Genomic DNA, 23,329 nt, shown 5'->3' on the forward strand with positions numbered 1-23,329 from the left:
AAAAATGGCAATTTCCCTGCGCGCGCGATACTTGTCATTTTTCTCGCAATTAGAGACAGAATAGAAACTTGATAGCCACTCGATATTATACAAATTGCAATGGATGCGAACAAATTAAACGCGTTCAAGTATTCGATTAAAATTCACGTTTACCCGGCAACGGGTCATAACTCAACTGGGGCGAGACTAATGCAAAGCCATTAACGAAATTCAACATTGCGAAATCTCTGACAACTCAGTGATATACCGTTTAAGGAGAGAAGAAAAAAGAATATGAAATTCTCCCTCTTTCTCTCCCTCTCGTCACCTGTTTCGATGTATTAGCACACGAACATCTACAAACGTCCAAACGTACATCACATGTGCCATTATATTGACCTGTCATGTCCACTAAAAATAATTGAATCATACAAGCAGCTTAAAATATCTCCTCTGATGCGTTCGTCCTACCTAACACACATATCCGCGTGCGAGATATTCGATATCCGATGATAAAGTCAGGTGAAAAATATTTTGCCAGCATTAAACAGCAACATCGACGGCCACATGCAGCCCACGCGTTACCATCCCATACACAGAAATCTAACAAAGCAGCTCGCAGAAAGCACTACACGCGTTTCGATCCCCGCGCGGCGCGAGAACGAGAGTGTGGGCGTCGCGGGGAAGCACGATCGACGGTCTAATAGGAATTAGCTTAATTGTCGTCTTACGTCACGATCCAGTTCCGTTTCGGAGGTGTGTCCGCTTGGGGGTGCAGTCTGTTGCTCGGGCTCCTGACCCGGATCTGTCATGGCGTCTTTCAGGTCGTAACTACCCGAGCTGCTGCTGCTGGTGGACCTAGCCGGCGACGGTGGTACCTCTAATCCAAATGGAAGTTCCGTTTCCTCCAATATCGGTGGCGGGCTGCAGGGCTCTTCAACAACAGCCTGGCAGGACACACCGCGGAATTTCGAACTTCGCACTCTATGCTCTACACTCTTACTCTCCTATCGCTACCCTTACATCTATCGAATCAGCTTCAATCAAACTATCGTATAACTATCGTAATTACGAGAATAATTAACGAGAAGAACGGAGAGATTTGAAGAGAAAAAGAAGAACAGAACGAAACGATACCAACTCGATTGTCTTTTCGCTCGTTCTACGAGTGAAAAGTTCAACGTGTACAATGGCAGGGAATTATACGTCAATAGAGTTCTGACAGAGTTGCACGCAAAGGAAAATGCGTGCAAATCGCTCACCTCGCTGCGAGCCAGGCTGTAAATCGAGCTGGCGCTCTCGAAGGAGCTTCCCTCCGCGGCAGTGGCTGTCGCCGAGGCCGAGGCCGCTGCGCTCGAGGTCTGCGGGGGCCTCGACCAGGAACTGGTCGTTGCGGATGTGCCTGTAGTGGTCCCAGTCTCGGTGGAGGTGTTGGCAGTGACGTAATCCTCGGTGGTCGAGGTTTCGGACAAGTCTGTGTTGGTGCGGCCGCCGGAATCGGTCCTGGTGAAGCTCAGCCCGAACTCGCTCGACGATTGCGATTGCGGCTGCGAGAGGGGCGGCGCTGGGCTTGGCCGACGGAACAACCCCCGCGGTCTGCCGTTCATCGGCGTCACGGACGATTCGACGCTGAGAAGTAATTGCCTTTAAAAATCGCTACAAACTTTAGCAACGGGTGTCTCTACCACTGGCTGGCGTTCGATGGGTGATTCGATCGAACGATGTGGTGCTGCGGATGAACTGGTGCCTTTTATTCAGTCAACAGAGGTAGCAGAATGTATCTGGAGCTTCGACTATTTCTTTTCTCCTTCTTTCGCTAAGATACGCGATGCTTTCTAGGTTTTCTGTATTGCTTCCTCTTTTCGTCGAGATTTCAAAGACTACTATTATTGTCGTCTCTAGGAAATATCAGCACGGAAATGGAATCGATCGAAACGCGAGCCTGGATGCATTCCTCTACCCATAGTCGATGGATTTACAAAGCGAGACACTGGTTCGTTACCTTGGCGTCAACGGCTGAATGGGCGCCGAGGGCTCGAGACGCATCCTCGGACTGGATGGTCGCGACTCCATCGTCTCCTCGATGTCGAGCGCCTCCGTGTCCATCGAGGAGCGTTGCTGGTGCTGAAGGAGCAGCAGGTGCCTCCTCCTTGAGGACGGTGTCAGAAGCGCTAACGAGTCCGCTTGGAGAACCGTCGCCTGCGACTCGTTCCAGATCCCGTCGCTGTGGTCCCTCGTGACGTCGTTCGTTAACGAGTCGCTCGATGCGAACGGGGACGTGATCATGCCGGAGATCCCGATTCCCGGGCTGAAAACTATCGGGCAAACTTGTCCGGTTTGTCGCAGTATGCGTGACGGCGACGCGTAGTCCTTTGGACTTTGTAAAATTCTTCGTGGCGCTGAAAAAAACATTTGAAACAGTCGAGTTACTCCACGTCGAATCGATCATCGTCGTGCTGCGATGCACATGAAATTTCGAGAGCACTTCAACCATTGTTCTGCTAGTTCGCAGATTGATCGCTAATTGGAATTGAAAAATATACCAACGGCTATATTCTACGCGCATGATCTTGCAGAGCAGGACAAAGGCTGCTGTGCACGGCCATCCGACTAATTCTAAGTAGATTCAGCTAGGCTGGCTATCCGCAGGAGAGTGGTCGACCAGGAACCGCGCCTAGCTGAATCTACTCGCAATTAGCCGACCGCCATATATCCTCAGCCTAGCCTGGCCACGATGTTAGAGCGCCGAGGGATTCGAGAAATTAAATTCGAAGAGGAACGATCGCGCGCGGAATATTGAAATTTTTTCATCAGATTCGTACCCGCGGTTATAAACTCTCGTGGTATGAACACGGGATCGCAATTAGACGTTTTCCTTCCAGGCTACGATATCGCCACGCGAACGTAACGTAATCCTGCAGCTAAATATTCCAGAAGGGAATAAGTTAGAGCGAGGGTGTTATTGGATCAAGGGTTCAATCGGAATCCTTTATTTCCTACGCGATTTGTCCTGCTGCCCGGACCACTGACCCATATTCTCACCTTAAGCTCGATACTCGAAACGGTTGCCACTAGCGATGTGAATAACGCGAGAGATTTGACAGGGGCTCGAACGGACGCGATGGTGGAACTTTGAAATTGGACACGAGCTGAACAGAGAACGAATAAAAACGAACTATTCGATTTTCCGAGAATTTTCGCCAACTGCTCGTAAAAACTGGTCGCTTTCGTTACTTTTTTTTTCTCTCTCTTTTTTTCTCAGTCGTCGATGACACGCACTGGCGCGATCGTTAGTCCCTCGTACGTATTGTGTCGTACCTGATACCGCGGTGGGCGATGTGGGTGAGGTTGGCAGCGATCTTGGTAGCATAAAATCGTCCGCCGCTAAGCCTTGCACGCCGTCCTCCAACGACACGCTCCTCTTGCGGAAAAGCCCCCGACGGATCAGATTCTCGTGGAACTCCTGCAACGATACGCGTCCTGTATGCACGTGACGAGAAATAACCTCGTAACGGGGCAGCACCGAGAAAGGGGTTCTCGGTCGAACGATTTTTTTTCCCCCCTACACGGTTCAGAGTTTCGCAAAGAGGAAAAGAGGACTTCGTGACGGTTATCGATTTCTGGTCTCCCCGAGTTTCGAAGCTCGAAAGTCGTTCGGAGGGAAAGAGAGGGAGAGAGAGAGAGAGAAAGGACAGCGATGGGCCCAGTGAGTAGCCTTCCGGCAAAACGAGACGTTCGCCTGCACTTTTTTCAGATTTCGACGATCGAGGACAACGAGTCGAGTGATAATTATCAAGTGAAATGTTTTTTTAAAATAAAGTAAACACCTTCTACAGGGATCGTAAACTCCGCTTCTTACTCGACGATTTCAGGTGTTTTTTCAGATACGAAATCCGATAAAAATTCAATTTTGGTAATGGCGAACGATGAAAGGGAAGCCTGTGTAACCATCGAGTTTATTATTGATTTCCCATTCACCCCTAAATTGGAAGCATCGCAAAAAGAAAGTGAAACGTGCTTGACCGTGCACGCTCGATAAAAGAAGGTGCCTCCCGTTACACGTAGAGAGGAGAAAGGCAAATATAGAGGCAGCCGTGTAAACGATAAGATAAATACGTTAGATAGCGAATAAACATGACAGCGAGGGTGGAATTGCAACATTTATCGGATTTAGTCTGTGCAAACCGTTCTAAGTCCTTCTGTGTACAATTATTGAGGATGTTTTGCGCTAGAATCCCGCATTTACGATTCGCTGTACCAATTCCATCCGTTTTCTCGCTCTCGCAAATAAGTAGAAAAATAACCGTTATTATCGTAACTGTAACAGAACTGCAGAAATCTTCGTTGCTTTTATCGAGTAGGAGAAGCTTGTAATTTTCGTTAATTAGGATAACTTTTTGCCGGAGAATACGTTCCCGGAGCGTGATCAATTAAAATTCAAGCACCTTGCACAGAGCAGCGGATTCTTTCAGAACTTTTAATTAGTTCTGCGATATTTCAGCCAAGTGCACGATGGAAGAGCACTTCGAATGATGTTATAAAAATTCTTGTCGTAAAAATAATCGAAGATAATAAAAGTTGCGCAAGATTTATGAGTGAAACAATTGTCCACGGAAAGTATTTACAATGCAATCCGTGAAGTGACATGAATTTTAATTGAAAAAAAAAGACCTGTAAGCGAAACTGATGGACAACTCGTACCGAAAATCGACAGCGAGCAAACAATCGGTGTGCGCAAATTTCGTGCAGCACACACGTGAAACTTAAACAATTAACGCGATAAAAAGTTTGAGAGGTGCTTAAGGATGCATTGCGCGCGATGTTAACCTAAACTTCCGTTCCAGCTCGAAAATGGAGGTCAGAAAAATTCGGAAAAACTTCCGCACCGAGATTTAATTCAATTACGAGTGCAAACTTTTGTCCGTTCTGATTTCAAACGCGCACTCCCGTCGAAAATCAAATATTTATTCGTCTAAGTGAAAAACAATCGTAATAACGCGATCCCCTAAAATGAGCCCAGACATAGAGTGACGCGAGGTAGTTGTTACGCGATTTGTACACTGAAATTATACGGATAAATTTTCTATAACATCGCAACGAATCATTGTTCCGTCTTTCGTTCTGAATTTGGACGAATTTCGAAATGGGGTATTGGAAGCGTTCTGCGCGTTAATAATTGAAACGTTCATCAATCTTGAAATAAAAGTAACCGGGCAAATCGGGAGTCGATGGAGGACGAAGGGTGACGTCGCGTATCAATTCACGGTGTAAAGAGTGATTTGAAAAGTTTGATGGATAGAGATTGGAGGATTTCGACGTAGATTGAACCGAGTCAGCGATTTAAAGTGCTTCTGTAGCAGCAATCTCGGCGTCTCGCGATACGTTGTGTTTCTATGCAAAATAGTACGAACGTATTGGAAGGAATGCATTTGATACGTGAACGCTGATGAAACTCCTCGAATGCGACGTTTATGAAAATTTTAAGAAACGATTCCGCATTGATGGATGAGTTCGCATTCAACTTGACGTTATACAAGAATTAAAGTTTGCTCGACCTTTTTTTAGATTAGCATCAAAATTGGTATCAATTTTAGAAGACTCGTTTACATTTACAATTCTTGCTTGGCGCCTTGTATCATAAATATATCAACAGCTACAATTCCTCTCAGAATTTGCTGTCCCTTCGATGCAAGTTATTTAGAAGAACTTAAATCTCTAATAAAACGACACGAAGCTATAAAAAGAAAGCAAAGCCGCCGTTCTATCGATCCTGTACAAATGAAGAATTACGAATTCCACGTTTCACTTTAAACCAGCTGTCCTATGGACGTAATCCCCTTGAGATAAAAGTAAATCGTCCATTAGTTCTGTTATTAATAATCAAAGCTCTTCGTTCTCTGATACAATTCCAAGCCCCCTCCCCTCTACAGAAACCAAACCTATACCAATCTATCCCAAACGAACGAAAAAAAAGTCTAACCAACAAAAATGACTTTCCAGTAATCAACAATGTACCATACAATTCCAAATGATCCTTTCACAACGTACACAAAGTACAGTAGAATTCTCATAAAGCTCTAGTTTCGTCTGACGATTAAATGCTGCGACAAATAAGGGCGGAGAGGAGCGGAGAGGAGAAGAGAGACTCGTCGCGTTATTACCAGGTTAAACAGCTCGAGGGATCGTTTTGGCGCGGATCAATGGCAGTTACCTCTTCTGGATGATCCTCCTGGGGCGAGGCGACCCTGAGCAAGGACAGGTCCTCGGGAGTCGAGGAGAATTGGACGGGTGCTCTGACGGTCCTGCCCCATGGGTCCTGATAGTTCCTCCTGCACGTGTGAGGGTAACTCGGCTCGCCAGCCTCGCCGATTAGCTCGCGTCTCTCCACGCGGATTTCCCCGTCTGAGAGCGTCTTCTGCAGCGGCAGGAACCGCCGCGTCGTCTGGGACATCCGGTTCAGGAGTGCGCGGGCGTCCGGCGAGACGGGCGCTGGCTTAAAGTCTATGAGGATCTCTTGGTCGTCCATGTCGAAGGATCTTCGTTGATCTTGAGGCTGCTGAGTTTAATATTTTCACGTGTAGTTACGCACCTACGCGTCTCTTTGTAATTAACTGTAATTAACTGTATGAACATTTTATTCCGTGTATCCTGACGGGAATAAAGAAGCTTTTGGAGACGTGTTAACTTGGTGAAGGAACCTATAATCTGGATAAATATTGATTCGTGGTCCATGTAATTTTTTGAAGTTACGCGTGAATTAAAGTAAGTAACGAGTTGCAGAAATTTTATTCCGTGTATCCTGACGGGAATAAAGAAGCTTTTGGAGACGTGTTAACTTGGTGAAGGAACCTATAATCTGGATAAATATTGATTCGTGGTCCATGTAATTTTTTGAAGTTACGCGTGAATTAAAGTAAGTAACGAGTTGCAGAAATTTTATTCCGTGTATCCTGATGGAAATAAAGAAGTTTTTGGAGACGTATTAACTTCGTGAAGGAACCTATAATCGGGATAAATATTGATTCGTGGTCCATGTAATTTTTTGAAGTTACGCGTGAATTAAAGTAAGTAACGAATTGCAGAAATTTTATTCCGTGTATCCTGATCGAAATAAAGAAGTTTTTGGAGACGTGTTAACTTGGCGAAGGAACCTATAATCTGGATAAATATTAATTCGTGGTCCATGTCATTTTTTGAGGTTTCTCGTCGATTAAAGTAAGTAACGAATTGCAGAAATTTTATTCCGTGTATCCTGATGGAAATAAAGAAGTTTTTGGAGACGTATTAACTTCGTGAAGGAACCTATAATCGGGATAAATATTGATTCGTGGTCCATGTAATTTTTTGAAGTTACGCGTGAATTAAAGTAAGTAACGAATTGCAGAAATTTTATTCCGTGTATCCTGATCGAAATAAAGAAGTTTTTGGAGACGTGTTAACTTGGCGAAGGAACCTATAATCTGGATAAATATTAATTCGTGGTCCATGTCATTTTTTGAGGTTTCTCGTCGATTAAAGTAAGTAACGAATTGCAGAAATTTTATTCCGTGTATCCTGATGGAAATAAAGAAGTTTTTGGAGACGTGTTAACTTGGCGAAGGAACCTATAATCTGGATAAATATTAATTCGTGGTCCATGTCATTTTTTGAGGTTTCTCGTCGATTAAAGTAAGCAAGGAATCGTGGCAGGTTGCACGAAAAGTGTCATTAAAATATTCAGAAGATATCCACCGCGCAGCGTGGCACAATACCGCTGGAAATAATTAGACCGTGCGCGGTTCTTGCGTGCAGCGTGTTAATTAAAACCGTTTACGTAATCGAAAAATGACAGAAACGAGGGAGGTGTGTTTCACTGTTGACGAAACAAGGCGGAACGCGAAACGACACGGGACGTGGACGAGGGGGATGGGGTGTGTTGGTGCATCGATCAATACATTAATATCCGTAACGACGCGTGTCCTTTAATTACACTTCACCGACGCGTTTTTGCTTCTCCACTGCGAGTGTTTTGTCACCCAGCGGGCGATTCGATCGCGTCGTCGTTGCAGTCCGGTCATAAATTAGGTGGCAAAATTCGATTCTTCCGCGACCTTGCTGTTAACAGAGCGCAATCGACGGGCACCACCCTGCAGGGACGCGCGACGATAATTCACGCGAAACAGCCTCGCGAAATGGATTAATTAATTCAGAAACTATTTCATCCGTCGCGTTGACACCGCACAAGGTTAAGAGCACAGCTTCGATCGCGAGGGATTCGGATCAAACGCGATAATAACTCTTATTTACCTTGCAATTATCGAGGACTATATACTTCATTTTATCGCGACGTGTTACTCTTTACGCGCGATCAGACGCGAAGGCTGGCTTGAAAATTGCATAAAATTTGCATTCGTGTTCGCGTTTCACCGGTTTACATTAAATCACCGCGTTTAAATGAAATCTTTAAAGCTCGCTTCGCAACGAGCTTTGACATTGTTCTTCGGAATTAATTGCGATAATTGTGTACCTGTACGAATATTGTCGCAGCTATTAACGAATCGATACAACAAAACGACCAGACATCTGTATCAATTATTAAATAGACGCACAAAACGCGATCGATGTGTCGATAATCGTTGAGCTATTCTACTGTATCCCTTGCTTTCAATTTAACGGTATAAAAAAACTCGACGAACACTGCACAAGTCTTTAAACGAGGCTGCCCGAGGTTGGCAGCGCAGAAAAGCAGCCGGAAAGCCGAATCGTGGACCAGCTAATCGATATCTAGTACCCGGCACAATGACAGCGGTGAAATTTCATACGCGAAATTGAATCGAACGGAGTGCCAGCGAGGACGCGTTTGATCCTGGAGAGGACCACGCGACCAGGAATAATCCGGTAGATTTTCGAACGTGGCTCCTTAACCAGCCTCGAAATTGGAATCCGTAATATCTTCTCCAGCGGATTCGGAACAAAGTGGGGGACCAAGAGACAGAAGGAGAGAGAGGGAAAGGTATCAAGAGCGCGTATAACGATTCGAGCATCACGATGGCGAACCCTTTCAAGCGGTGCCCGTTCTCCAAGTAGCAGAATCGATGCGATTCGACTGGGATAGCCTGCAGAGCTGTGTCCACGCGATATTCCACGCGAGTCCTGTCGATAGTTGTGCCCTGTATGATTACTTCGTCGTCAAAGGGACTCGTGCCGTGCACTTTGCCTGGCAAAGCGTCGATCGATGGACGTGACGAGTGGCTGGCGACTTCTGAAGCGTTTCTCAAGGATAATTCTATCGCCAGCCCGTCGATGCTGTTTCGTGTGTAACCCTTGACTACTTTTTAGAGGGGGTGGTGTCCTCTCGTAGGAGAACCAGGGCCGTCGACGTGCTTTCCCGATGCGTTGCATGCAGTTTAGATAGTTGACATCGACTAGGAGTCAGAGACGCATGCATACGAGACGGAAGTTTCCCATCGAAGCTGGGAAAACGTTGGTTCTTAGCGAGTGCTTCGAGGGTATTTGTTATCCGCGAGGGTGGAGATGGTCGAGTTCGCGAGGGATTTTCGCGAGCAAAGTAACGCGAAATTGGTCGATGAACAGCGGAAGTAATCAGAGCGATTAAGTTATACAGTTCGTCCCGCGTCGCGCCACATCTGCCTCGCGTTGAGGCTGGGACACGTTGCGCTGACGCGTCCTCGGCGTTTAACTGGTTAATTGAATCGCGGTGGCTTACGAAATCGATAGAATTCAGCGGCGAATTAACCGCGAGACTGATTAGAACGCAAAATTTCGGGCGATTGACTTTCGTGGCACTTTCGAATTTCTGGTTCATCTATTTGCACCATGCATCGATCTTGTACCGATTTATTTTAAGAAATTCGCGTAGAAATTGACGATTAAGTTCGCGCGTTTACGTAATTCGACGTGCTTTTGCAGCTCCTCGGTAGATGCGCTACAAGATTCTAACTGAATGTAATTTCAGTGAACATCGTCGAGTTCTGATTGCCAAAGTTAATTCTGCTTTTGTAGAATCTATTGCAACGAAACTCAATATTCGTAAACATTATTTTACTTCAATATCTATATCAAAAGAAAGAGAGAGAGGGTGGAAATGTTTAAAAGAGAACAGTACGAACAAACTGAACGCAAAGACAGATTGCATTAGAATCAACGGAAGGGAATATTGCGAAACTGTCAATTTTAGTTGTCAGTAATATTTCAGCTGCTATTTGTTACGCTTCCTGTTCCATCTACTGCAATATTAATGAATTCAGAGAGCACAGTTTTTAACATTTCACACTTTTCCACGGTCTACCAAATCCTCTTTCGTTCTTCCGGTTCGAGGATTATATCAAACTTAAGCACGACGAAATCTCTCGCGTGACGCGATTATTTAGTCGGATTAAATAAATTCTACTTGGTGCTTATTAAAAACCGTGGCGCTACGATGACCCCAGAAACGATCTCGCGTTTAGAAAGACACGACCACCGTTAGTTTTACAATAATAATGTAACAATTCACTCGCGAGTTATTCCAATTTCCCGCGGAATTACTCGGCGAACAAGTGAATAATAATTAACGGCAGAAGCTAATTTGGATCCGGTAAACCGGTTTATTAAGTTACCAGAATTCTGCAGCGGCTGTCGATAAATGCACGATGAACCTGACTCCCGTTCGTTAAAGGTAAATCGAGACAGCTAGTCATGCAAGTAACAGCGTAGCAGACAGAAAACGATCGACATAATGGTCCATCGAGAATACTCCTTACAAAAATTGAACATCGAGAGAATACCGTAGAAAACTACCAGCGCCAAGTCACATCGAGCGACAACAACCGTGGAGAACACTTACAGCGACCGCGACAGGCTCTGGTTCGATGTCCCCGTTGGTCAGCGGCCCTTCGACGGCTGGTACCAAAGGTGGCGGCGTGTGCACGAGGAACGGTGACTTTGGCGGTTCCTCGCTCTGCGTTCTGTGAAGCGGCTCGTGGAGATCCTGCTCGTCCTTGCCAGCTGCGCCAGCCTGAACGCCGCCCAACGGGGTGCCCAGCTGGCCCGCCTCTGAGTAGCTCTTGGTCAACTTCCGGCCGTTGAGCAGACCGTTCGTCTGCGCCCCTTGCGACACCATCTTCACGCGGTGTATGGTTCGCGGACTGAGGGTGACGGGGACGCGACCCCGGAACACTGCTGGCAGCTCAGTCTGGGTCGCCTGGGTTTTCATCGCGCCGCGCTTCGGTGGCTTCTCTGAAAGGCAGTTCACGCTAAAATCCTATGAGACGTGGCTTGTAACCCCCCGTCTTAATTGGGAGAAATTAGGGATGGCGAAGAGATTTGTTCAGTAACCGTCGCGCTTATTTTCTGTATTAAGTTATTTACATTAATTGTTTCTTTTCGCGAGGAAGGGTGGAATGTATCGTTTGATCAAATGATCGAATCTGATTGTTCCTCGCGGTATTAATCGTTGGATAGAAAAGCATTAGCGGGGATTCATTCAGCAATCCGTCAAACGTTCTATTTATCACGGTCAATTAATTATCGAACTAATTTGAATTTTAAATTAATAGTTAGCAGAGGTACGCGTAAAGCATGATTAATGAGTGGAACATCTTTGTCCGCTTTTGTGAAATTATTCGACGCCCTGGTCGTTAATGTGCCCGTTACGCGAGGGGTGTATTTAATTCGTAATTTCGATGAAATAATAGATCTGAATCGACGAGATCGACGGGTAACGAGCAACGGGGTCAAAGGGAGAAGACGTCCTGAACTTGATTCCACGGGAAAGGAAAAGCTGAGAGGGCTGAGAGGGCTAGTAACGAGAAGCAGACGTGACAGAAAGCGAGGTGGCGTTGGTCGGAAAAGGGGTCACCGGTAAAGGACGACCCTTTTTTACTCCATTCGACTTTGCTTCCTCGCCTTTTGTCGATCTTATCCTGCGCAGTGGGCACGAAGGAACTCGAGCCTTGGACGCTGTTTCTGAAGTTTCAGTCGGCTCAGTTTTTTGTTGCAGTGGTAAAGTCTCAATGCTTCCGCAGCTAGCGAATAATCGATTTTAATCCGATAAGCGATTTCGAAACGTGAATCAACACCTTTGCTCGTCGTCCGTGTATAACGAACGCTCGAAGACAGCCAATTAACAGAGCCAAGCAGTCGATTTCGCGCACAATTTCCGTAACGTTATACCGTTCCATCTTCAAGAATAAATAATCACCGCGCACCACCTATAAGGTGGCCCATCCGTCGCGCGATAAATCAAGCAATCTCACCGTGCGCCACGATTCTCCATGAATTTCCAAGCGTAACGCATCCCAGGCAACGTCGCCACCGCGCGCAGAGACGAATAAGAAACGAAATTTCCCGCGACGTGGAAATTACCAGGCCAACGGAATTCACCAGGACGTGGTAATTCGACGTTCGTCAGGAATTAATCGAGGGAAGCGAAATTAACGCTTTCGTCGAGCTCGTCGCCTGGCTCGCGTGGCTCGTAGATCGTATCGCGACGCGAATGCGACGAAACTACTGCTAAGTCGTTATCGCGCCCCTACGCGAGGAGTTCAATATCGAGTCTCATTCGAGCGGCTATATTGGCAATTTCTAGGCCAATATTGAGCTAACTGCGCGATCCTGGGCCAAGATGTTAATGGCCCAGAAGGGCTGATAATCCGTGGAAATGGAAACGAGTCGCGGAGCTTCTTTAATCGTGAGAGCGTAACGACGTTTAAACGCAAAGCTCGCGAGGGTGACGCTGGTTTCGCGTTCGAGCGCACTGGCATTTCGTTATTTATTGCTCTTATCCCTTCGAGCTTCCTTTTTATTGTCAAAGAAATTCATTGCCATGGAAACGAATGAAATAAACGAAAAGTTTACCGGTTTACCAATTGGTTTTCTAATCAGAACCTTATTTTGATAAATGGATAAGAGGCTAATGTGGTTGAATTAAATCATTTTCGTTGTTGCGAATCAGAGTGCGACACTAAACAAACAGCGACGGAGGATCGGTTGGATAACGAAATTATTACGTCGAGATATTGCCAATTTCGATGACAAGCTCACTCGTCTTTCCCGGTTAACGGTTAATTGCCTTTGAAGGATCTCTCTCGCTGAATGGAAAGCAATTTATTGAGTCTCGCGTTTACTACTGTTCGTACCAGAACGAAGAACAATTTCACATCCGCGTTGCTTCTTAATCACGAGTGATTGATGAAGAATCGTCAAGAATTCGGGGACTTCTTGGCGGTTTCTATTACCATTTTCGCAGACTCGAGCATCTTCGTGGAAACAAAGCTGGTACTTACGTCATCCTTACGCTGGATTTCTTCCGATTATTATTAAACCAAGATCTGAAAAGCCACTAAAATATTTGGAGTTCGAAACACCATGAAAGGGACCATCAGCTTCATCTTTAATAACGGAGAACCAGAGCGTTGCTTACGCAACTGAGTAAATATTCTATCTAGTAATCGAACGAGCATCAGACTGTAATGTCTCAATTAGAGAATGTTAATTCGCCAAGAATATTAATTGCAACGCCAGACGCAAGACGCTCGAAGAATTAATTGCGTGAGTCTCGAGCATCGCGGAAGTTTTCCGTCTGTGATCCAACGCGTGACTACTTTAAGAGAGAAAGAATTTGAGACGAGCCATCCTATTGAAACATTTTGTGAAAAGGCTGCTTTTAGACCAATGTACAGCCTCAGTTTGAAGTCGCATCGGACGGCCTATGCGGTGGCAGCTCAGACGAGCGTGTGTACGGTGGCTTTTGAGGTACCAGCTGTGCTTGTGCGCCACCAGTGGAAACCGAGTCGAGAGTCAACCGTAAAAAAGTGCGAAACCGTGAAAATTGACGCCCAAGATCCTGTCCCGAGACTTGGCGGATGGCAGAAGAAGTCTCGACGAGACATTTATGGCACTGAGCATTGTAAGCGACGAATCCGTCCGCCTTTCATCCGATCTCGTGAAAAGCTCTCTCCTCTACCCTTCTAATCAGACTGCATTAATTAAAAATTCGACACTGGTTGAATGGAATCACTCACAGAAAGTAGAAAGTAGAAAGCTAGACAATTATATAATCCACTTCGTTTACAAGCATAGTCGTTGCGCCTTTTTAAGCGTAAATAAAATAAAACAGAGAAAACCTCCTCGAGATAATATACGAAATAAACGTATTCCCTAAATGGAAATCAATTCTCTTCAATGATCAATTTCTAGTTAACCGAAATGGGGTGCTAGTCACCGGTGCCTAATTATCGATTTCCGATTGTCAGTTGCTGGCTGTTCATTACCAGTTAACTAGAAATTATGCGTTGTTAAATATCACCGTCGTGCAACCATTTCGCCAGCCATTTTACTCGCTCTCGCTTATATTCAACCACCAGTTGGCCAACGGAGACTAACCATCGACGCCTCGTACTTTCACCCCATCAGCGAGGAGAAAAGTGCTCGCGTCTCCCTGTGGCACGATCCAATAACTCTCGCAACACGGTTAACGCGTTATAAACCGCGCGAAACAAATCGCGTTACGCGCAATTAGGTCGCGTGGCAACGATAATTGCGCGATTTCGCACGAGAAAAGGTGGTACTCACCGAGGACAATGACACGGGGCTCGCTAGTGACGTACGAGTGCATCAAGGGCAAGGTCGAAGGGAGCATGGCGTTCTGCATCGTTGGCTGCGAGTCTATAAGGCGTTCCTGGTTCTGGGGCCTTGGAGGACTCCTGCTCCTGGGGACGTCGAAGGACGTGAGGGTGTGGGACCTCGCGAAGCTCACGTGCTTCGTTTTGGGCGCTTGAACGGTGGGCGGCGGTGGCGCTGGCGGCAACACCGGACGAGGGCCCTCCAGTTTCGTCGATTCCTCGTCTTCCGGAAGCCACGTGTACCTGCGACACGGAACAACCGTCGACAAGCTGAAAAATCGAGACGTTAAGTGTCTTTTTTTTTAAGTGGAACGCACGTCGCATGTTTTGAGACGAGGCGACGCGACCAAGTCTCTCTCTCTCTCTCTTTTTTCTCATCGATGATTAATCGGTTCTTCTGCAAAGATATGTCGCTAGTTGAATTTCCGCGAGATCGCATGCATCGGGAAATTATTCAAATCGGTGCAAATTTATTCCAACGCGACTGAATAGATAACGTTTCTTTTTTGGGACTATACGAGCAGCAATTAAATATTTCTACCGCTTTGATAAATCTATTTAACGCAATTAATGTGCGAGAGAACCGAGGCTTTGTGAGAGCAGGCAGGATTGAAATAATTTTTACCACTTTGAGACTGTACGAATCACTTTTCGAATCGTAACTTGTTGCGTTCTCGCGTTTATATTTACAATCACCAGAGCCAAGTATTGAATCTTGTCAACGACGCGTTTCAGAAAAAAAAATGTGCACCCTTGTATCCATGCGAAACAGCGTCCAAACGAAATTAAAGAACGTTACAGACGCCCCCGTGCTTCGTGTCTTTCTGTCCTTCGATGATCCAACAGGTGTCGCGGAAGAACATTTCATAATCACGGGGCAAAGCGTGGGCGTTAACGATCCAAAGTTTAAAGAAAGCGCGTACTGCGATTTCTTTTTCTTTCTCCGTCGACTGACGTCGCGATGGAACCGCGCCATTGGAACGGCGGAAACTCTCGGACGCGGACGAGCGCGACTTAATTAACCAGTTAGTCGATAGACATTCGTTTCTCCCTGGGAGATGAGCTTTTTATTTAATGCGCGACAGGAACGGCTGCGCGTAGGCACTGCCACACGCGATGGCTACAATTCCTGGTACCATTGTGTCGCGCAGGAGCCGATCCTCGCGTCTGACAGCCATTATCTTCGGGAAAAGTGGGTGACGCCTGGGTTATTTCTGCGACGCTGCGACAACGACCTAAATAAATTGCATTTAGATTCCTGCGCGCCCCTGGACTCGCGTGTAATAACACCGTCCTCGCTTCCGGTCTGCTTGAAACGAATCTCGTTTTAATATCCCGATTCCCATTAAAGCGGATCTCCTCTATTCGCGTTTGTTTTTTCTACAGATCTAGATTAACACTCGATGCTGTTTCGTTTAAAAAAAATGGGATAAACGGCACCGCGTGGAAATGACAATTAACCTCGCGCAAGCTTTCACGTAACGCGAGGTAGCTCTGTTTTTAAGAAAATATCGCCTCGTTCCATTGGCTTTACATCCCTCTGTAGAGGGTGAGCCGTTTTATAGGCACCTACGTTCGTTTAGGGAGAGCTTTATTTTCGAGAAAATAACCGGCCGTTTCGCGGACTTTTACGTTCTCCTCGGACGACATTATGTCAGAAAAACGGTTATTCAGGCCGTCTTATATGTCAACGCGTTCTTTTCCTCGGGAAAATCTTATTCCACGGGAATATGCAAAGCGAGTTAACCGACGGGTTATTTCGTAGCTCGTTTTACATTCACTACGGGGAATAATAACGCGACACGCTCGCATTTATCCACTTTTCGAGTTCTACGATTTTTAATACCACCGTCCTGTCGCTGATGCGCGGATCCGTCGCGAGAAGAAGCGACGCGTTCGGAGGCTGTTCACGCGCGTGCAATTTCGAGGCTTGATTCTGGGCTCGTTGAACGCGCGATTAACGTGTCAATTACAATTTAATTGAACGCCCGTTGAATGGTGATTCACACCGTTCGCTTTGCCCTCGATTTCGTTGGGACCGTTGCCTTGTTCGGCCAAACTAAACCGTGTAATTGCGCCTTAATACAAACGCGTGGCTAGACTGTCCGCTGGGAAACGGCTCAATCTACCGGCATTATATCTCATTGAACAGTCGCGCCAGGTATTTGCATCGATGAATACTAAATCGAGGCTCCAAAATGTCTAAATCCGAGGGAAGTTACCGCGATATTTTTATCTCACAGATTCACGTCGTCTCGAATTCAATCGCGTGACGCTTCGTTGTAATCTCCAACCAAGAATTACGTAAAAATTGCGATTTCCTTTCGTTCCGTGGTAACAAACGCTCCTCCATGAATTCCAGCTAGAGCTCAAAGAAATATGGGCGCATTGTGCGCGCATACACCGATGTATTCTTAACATTTCCAAGTCATTATTCAAATCCAGATCTGGCTTTATCACCTCCCATGGTACATATTTTCCTTCGACGTGACTTATGCTTATCGCTATGGGTTGTATAGACATTCGTACAGCTGCGAGCTGGCCACGGTTCGCAGAGAAGACAGAGCCGAAGAAGTAGAGCAGAAGCGTCGAAAATGGATCATAGATTACTGGCGGATATCGAAGAAAGGATTTCTCATCAGCGATAAGTCTAGATCTCTAAGGAACTTCTTGCGTGATCTCACGCAGCGATGGCTTTAAAAATAACCATTACAATAATACCTACAGAATGTACCTGTAATATCTCTGCAAACACAGCGAGAAACGCGCGTCCGCTGTTCTCCAGGCGGCTGAGCGCGTGCACCAGTAGTAAAGGTCAACGATTCCAACCCGTTAAAAACCTAATCTCTCTTCTTTCGCTTAGCGAGCAATGAATATTCAACTTGATCGTAAATACAGCGACGTTACAGGTTCCCGCGAAGCTCATTAAGTCTGGCGCAATGAAAATATCACGGAATGGTCGATAATTCTCGACGTAACGCGATAGACCCGGAGCCATTTCAATTAATCATCCGTTTCCCACGAACCTAACGCAAAATCGATCCGCCACGTGTTCGCAATTTATTTCCGCAGCTCTCGCATCATCGGCTGGCGAACGTATAAATACATCGCGACGCACACCAACGGGGAATCGCTTCTTCCCATCGATCCTGGCTTACGATTGGCCTTGCGGCGACCAAGGCGGCGGCAGCACGCGACAGCAATCAGAAATAAACCTAAACCCCTCGAACGTGCCTGTCGAACCTGTGACCACTCCGCGCATACTCTTACAATAGCCATTCGAACCATGTTACGCAGGGGACACCCTCGTTACAAACTTCTGTACATCCTTCTTGAAGATTTCATTCGAACACTGCGCGTTTCACGCCTCCTCTCACGTGGTGCGGTTAATTCCTCTCGTCGCCCACTTTGGGATATTTATGCACGTCGTCGAGCCACGGCACCGTGAACGACGAGGTATTTTATCGACGGTGGTAAACCTCTTTTACGTCCACGAAATATTATCACCGTATTACGCGGATACGACGCTGGTTTCGTCGCGCGACCGGATGTTAACAACTTGCTGGTTCGCCAGCCTCGACCACCCGCGGAGGAATCCTCTGAACTTTTGTAATTACAGAAGATGCTTCGTTATTTACGGATTCGTTGGACGAACGTTTCATTGTTAAGCGCGTTTAATGTTTTAAACGGAAGTGGACTTTTAATATTTGACTGCGAGAGGCTGAACCGCTCGCGGAAGTCGAGGGACACGCGCGCACGACGCTTCACGGTCGCAGACTAACAGACGAGTTTACGTTTCTCTGATTCGCATTCGCGGTGGCTGACGTTTTGTTTTCGCGGAAGTCTGGTCTCGACGAAATTCGTAAAGACGGGTTTCGCGGACGAATGTCGCTTGGTGTTTCGAAAGCTGGTAATTAAGAAATTCTCGAGACGTCCGTGGCTATTTAAGGTGAAATATGGGACGTTAACGAGTCTGACGCACGTTTTTCTTAAGCTACTTACTGTAAACTTTTACGTGAACGGTAAGACCGATAATCCTTATTATTTTCAGGCGATCAAACGGCCATCCTCCTACGATCGTTAAGAAATAAGTGCGTTATAAAATTTCAATAAAGCAAATCCCATGGAAACTTGTAAAAAATGTCGTAAATTTTATACCCAATTTTATTACAACTACCGAATACACCAACTCGAACGATGCACTTTTTATTAGACACGAAAGAAAAAAAAAACGATCTTTTCTGAAGCCACTTTAGCTGTTTACAACGCGAGATTATAGCCTTGCCAACCGTATTCGAGCGATGCATTCATAGCTCGCACGAAATACAAAATTAACTCCTCTCCAATCAAAGTCTCGATGTACGGAAACACGTGACAATCGATCTTCATTAATTCTACAAAAAGCATCCAGCTGTTCCTTCTCACGATAGATTTCAGTAAAATGAAATGATCCTGTTCCAAGACCTAAGCACACGCGAACGAAATGAATCACCCAATACACATCAAATCACACAAATTTCATCCAACCGTTTACCCCATCCATCATCAAAACCTTCTACCAGATCAATCTCCCTGTTTCATCAAACAATTCAGCCAAACTAACACCCGAACTTTCCCTTCCCAACCGTCCACTTCTATTTACCCCCAAATTAAGGGGCGATACTACTCTGAACGGTCGAAGCACGCTCGCTTCCACCGACTGACTTGGACAAATAAAAAAGCAAAGAATTGTTATCAGACTGGCGTTCATCCTAGCTTAAAAATAACGAGTTAACTCAAGAAAGTCAAAAGTTTCGATCAATTGATTTACTCGTTCAGCTTCCTCCGCTTAGAAAACATGGTCTCACCCGGTTCGAGTATCATGATTCCAAGTAAATCCTATTTAAAGTTCCAGGACTTGAATGGATCGTGATGATCGCATCATACACCGTTCCACTAAACCACCCTCTAACTTTCTAATTCAGTTTCAAATTTTCTCTATTCCAAAAAGAAACCTGACAATAATACAAAAAAGAACTTCCAAGCATCGCGGTAGCAGTAGTTGTTCAAATCATCGTCGAATCATCAGACAAATCATATCGACCATCGGAAAAGCTGAACGCAAGCAAGCTTCTCACCTTTTCGGATCAGGCACGGTGCAGAAGGACCTGGGTCTGCGCCGGAAATAGGAACTTTCGATCCAGTCGGCCTCGTCCTCGAAGTCGTAACGGAAGAAGCCCCTCGAGTAGGTCGGGTAAGGTTGACGGTACATGATCTGCAGGGACCGTCGAGGGTAAGGTGCGTCGCAGAGGTTCTCATCGCTGGGCACGCTCCTGACGCAGGCGGAGAGGATCGAGGTCCTGGCGGAGCTGCACGGTGAGGGGCCCTTCGTCGAGAGGCAGCCGAAAAAACCGCCGCCAGATTTTTCCACCGCGTCCAACTGCCTGCTGGTTATGCAGTACTGTTCCTTGATGTCCTCGCGCGAGTAGAGCGGCGTCGCTCTGCGGTCCCAGTCGATGCTGATGCTGCCAGCGGGCGGCCCGTAACCGCCGTGCAGGTCCACCTGCGTCGAGACGTCCACCTGTCACGCACACAACGCACACGTTCGGCTTTAATTAGTGGAAAATCGATGGGGAGGACGAGACGAGGGGATTGAAACGCCGCGGGGATCGCGAACTGGACGGAACTAACTCCTGAAGGGGTGGACGACGGGGTTGGCGGCGAGACGGCTCGCGAGGGATGGGCCAGCGGTGCGGTTTAAATTAGTTTACGGTGGATACTCGTGATAGGAGTATGGACACTGCGTCGAGTTTCGAGAACAGGTGGTTTGAGAACGATTGCGGAATCGCGTGTCTGAACTTTCCGCGAAGGATTTTGAGATTAGTTTTGGTCGAGATGGAGGGGGTTGGAGCGTGCCAGCGGAAGTAATCGCGGTGGCAGCAACGCTTCAGCCTTTGTAGACACCGCGACGCGAAGCAAGAAATGCTTTCGTAAATTTTTCATCGGGTTCTTCGGGTTACTTTGAACCGCGTAATAGAATCGACCTCGTGTAATAAGCGTCTCAACAACGCCTTTGCAGGCACAGACGCGACTTCTTTTAGCGAAACATTTAGAGTAACCGGTTAATATTTATCTTCTGTAGAAAAAAAAGGAAAGAGAGAAGAAAAGAAGGCTGTTACTCGCGTCCTCTGCGAGAACAGGTAATTTTCCATCTTTCGAGCCATCTTCCACGAAGTAACTTTAAAGCTTTACTTTATGGAACGCTGATGCAAACACGATATCCTTCGGATAACAAACATTAGCTCCGATGAAAGCAATTTCAAGGAGCGATCGAAAATAAAAAAAAAAGAAGGGGCGCTAAAAGTTCACCCTTTCGATCCGATATGAGTCATTAAAACGGGGATTAATTACCAATTGACCGTATCGATATTGTAGCTACACCTCCGCAGTATCCATTTTCTGACTTACGAGCGTCTTTTTACTCCGATGCGAATTGCGACGCAGTTCCACTTGCTCCATAAATAGACCATGAAAAATCAGAAACAACGAACGCGCAATATTCTTCAGCTTTTATTCGTTTCTATCGAGAAACGCGTGTTCTGAAACTTTTCGTTGAAATTTATGAATATCTCACGCGAAGCTCTCGCGCGTGTCGATCTAACTGGCCCCCAAACGTCCGTCAATTTCAAATTGGCCGCATGGGAGTGAAAAAAGCGGTGGAAACGTTCTTTCATCCTCCATTAACGAGTTTGTTACAGTTCGGTTGGGCAGGCCATCGATCCGCCTCGAATTGATCGATGCGCGGCGCGCGAAACGCTCGACTGAAACTCTGTTAGCGTCACGCGGAATATCGATACGCGGCGCGCGATTTAAAAAAGAGCATTTCGCGCGCGTTTCAAACGGAGCGGCGAGAGCAACCGTGGACGCGACGCGACCACGCGATACGGTTTTCAGATCGTTGCGAGATCGATTCGAACGCGCTGGCACGCGTTCACACGTGCACGCCGCCTACCCTCCAAGCCCTCCATTTCCATCGCGCTAATTAAATTGCGAAACGAGCGCGATGCGGTCGGTTAATCGAGTATGCTGATACCAACGAGGATGGAACGGAACGGGGTGTATTTGCTTCTTCCATATGTTTTTAACATTTACGTAGAACGATGAGAGTATCGAATCGAACTTAATGTAACCAGAAACGTACACGCGATTGTTTTTATCCTACGTACGAATGAAAATATTTGACAATGAATGCTATTTCTGAAAGATATTTCCTAGCGCAACTTTGTAAAAAATGCGTGTAAAAATCGTAACATACAAGCGCATAGTTGAAAACTCGTTCAGAACTCAGCCAATACACGCGAAGCTTACACCTCATCCAATAACGCGAAGCCTGAAGCGATACAAACTTTATCGAAGGAGAGATGTTAATCTGAAGTTCACTCTGGCAACTCGAACAAATGACAGGAAGAAAGAGGATAACAATAGATGAGAAAGTTTAAACAAGCAAGGGGCAGACCTCGAGAGGAGTCTGGGGCCTGTTACGCTTCCTTCCCTTCCACGCAAATTAAATATGTTTTGGATCAGATTTACGCGACAGATCACGATCAACGATTCTAATACTCGCCATTTCGAAAACAAATATAGTACCCAGACGCAAATCTCGCGTTAATGCGCAAAGATAACGTTTACTCTACAACTTTGCGGAAAGCTCGCGCGTACCAACTTCAAGATTAACCAATCCTCGATCGTTGGAGACCAGTTGCCCCCTCTGTCGGCGAAACGTCGTAAGATTAACGGAGATTACAAATACCGCAGCAGTGAATGGCACCCTCGCCGATTGTGTATTTATTGATCAAAGTTTAAAGGTCCTCGGCCAGCTGACAGTGCGACGCACGAACAATGTCCGATCGATATCGACGTGTTTGCATTTTCGTCTATGCATATTATAAATAGGAAGTACGTCTATTCATTTATAACAACGCGGCATCGACACTCCTCCGTATCGCCTCCGTGGCAGCGAAATTCTAGCTATGAATGCTTAGTCGATCCGTCGATGATTGCACGCTGATTGTGCCCTGCTCGTACGATACCACCCAAGTGATCATTTACTCGCAATATAGATATGTATATCGTATTGTTCTCTTCCGCCAGGTGTATAACGAGAAATTATTGTAGAGTTCGATCACCAGTCGCGCGCTTTCGCGGCCATTATCGCTACCGCGTCAACTAATAATGCTAACCCAACCGTTTCTTCGATAACGTATTCCCAAGTTTACCACCGCCGTATTAGCAGTGCCGCTTGGTGCACACGCGATCCCAAAATCGCTCGATTTTCGCTTCGAACAACGTAGCTCGATGCCACGAATTTTGCCTCACTCGAACGTTTCAACCCTAACTCGGCTAGAACGAAATCGGCAAACACCAAACGGCGAACGTGCACCAGAGAAACAGTTAAAATGGATTTTCCTACCAGTCTCCAGTGCCCGCTTATGGACGATCGAAGAGAATTCACTTGGCCACGAGCGTTTCGAAAGTCTCTCTGCTCAAATACCATAAAGGTTGTATTATCGTGCTGTACGAACGTTGCTTTCGGTTTGTTGCACTATCGAATGTATCGACGATACTAATATTACTCGCATTTCATTGCCACTTGTCACTGCCACTGACTCAACATTCAGACATCGTCATTCGCAATTCGTGAATAATTCTTCTGCCATCTGTTTCGCGAAATCCGTAACGAAGCTGTTTCGTCTGAATCTAGTTGAGCT

General features: G+C 46.2%; 1 protein-coding gene across 6 annotated transcripts in view; it reads right to left on the bottom strand.

The window, feature by feature from the left end:
- LOC143432562 (gamma-2-syntrophin) overlaps positions 1-23,329 on the bottom strand; it is a 51,388-nt gene that overhangs the window by 20,030 nt on the left and 8,029 nt on the right. For 2 of the 6 annotated variants that reach the window (XR_013103042.1, XM_076909243.1), the window contains exons 2-9: positions 19,700-20,142; positions 14,533-14,825; positions 10,805-11,196; positions 6,191-6,535; positions 3,298-3,442; positions 1,982-2,378; positions 1,242-1,623; positions 711-926 (exon numbers count right to left, since the gene is read on the bottom strand). Coding sequence is in view for 5 of the 6 variants with exons in the window: in XM_076909243.1 (XP_076765358.1) it covers positions 711-926; positions 1,242-1,623; positions 1,982-2,378; positions 3,298-3,442; positions 6,191-6,535; positions 10,805-11,196; positions 14,533-14,825; positions 19,700-20,142 (2,613 nt within the window). In the remaining variant the exon portion in view is untranslated. The remainder of the gene's footprint in view (positions 1-710; positions 927-1,241; positions 1,624-1,981; positions 2,379-3,297; positions 3,443-6,190; positions 6,536-10,804; positions 11,197-14,532; positions 14,826-19,699; positions 20,143-23,329) is intronic. The other 4 variants (XM_076909246.1, XM_076909247.1, XM_076909248.1 and 1 more) reach the window with 4 other exon arrangements.

The sequence above is a fragment of the Xylocopa sonorina genome, chromosome 1 (assembly GCF_050948175.1).
Source record: "Xylocopa sonorina isolate GNS202 chromosome 1, iyXylSono1_principal, whole genome shotgun sequence".
NCBI classification, from domain to species: domain Eukaryota; kingdom Metazoa; phylum Arthropoda; class Insecta; order Hymenoptera; family Apidae; genus Xylocopa; species Xylocopa sonorina.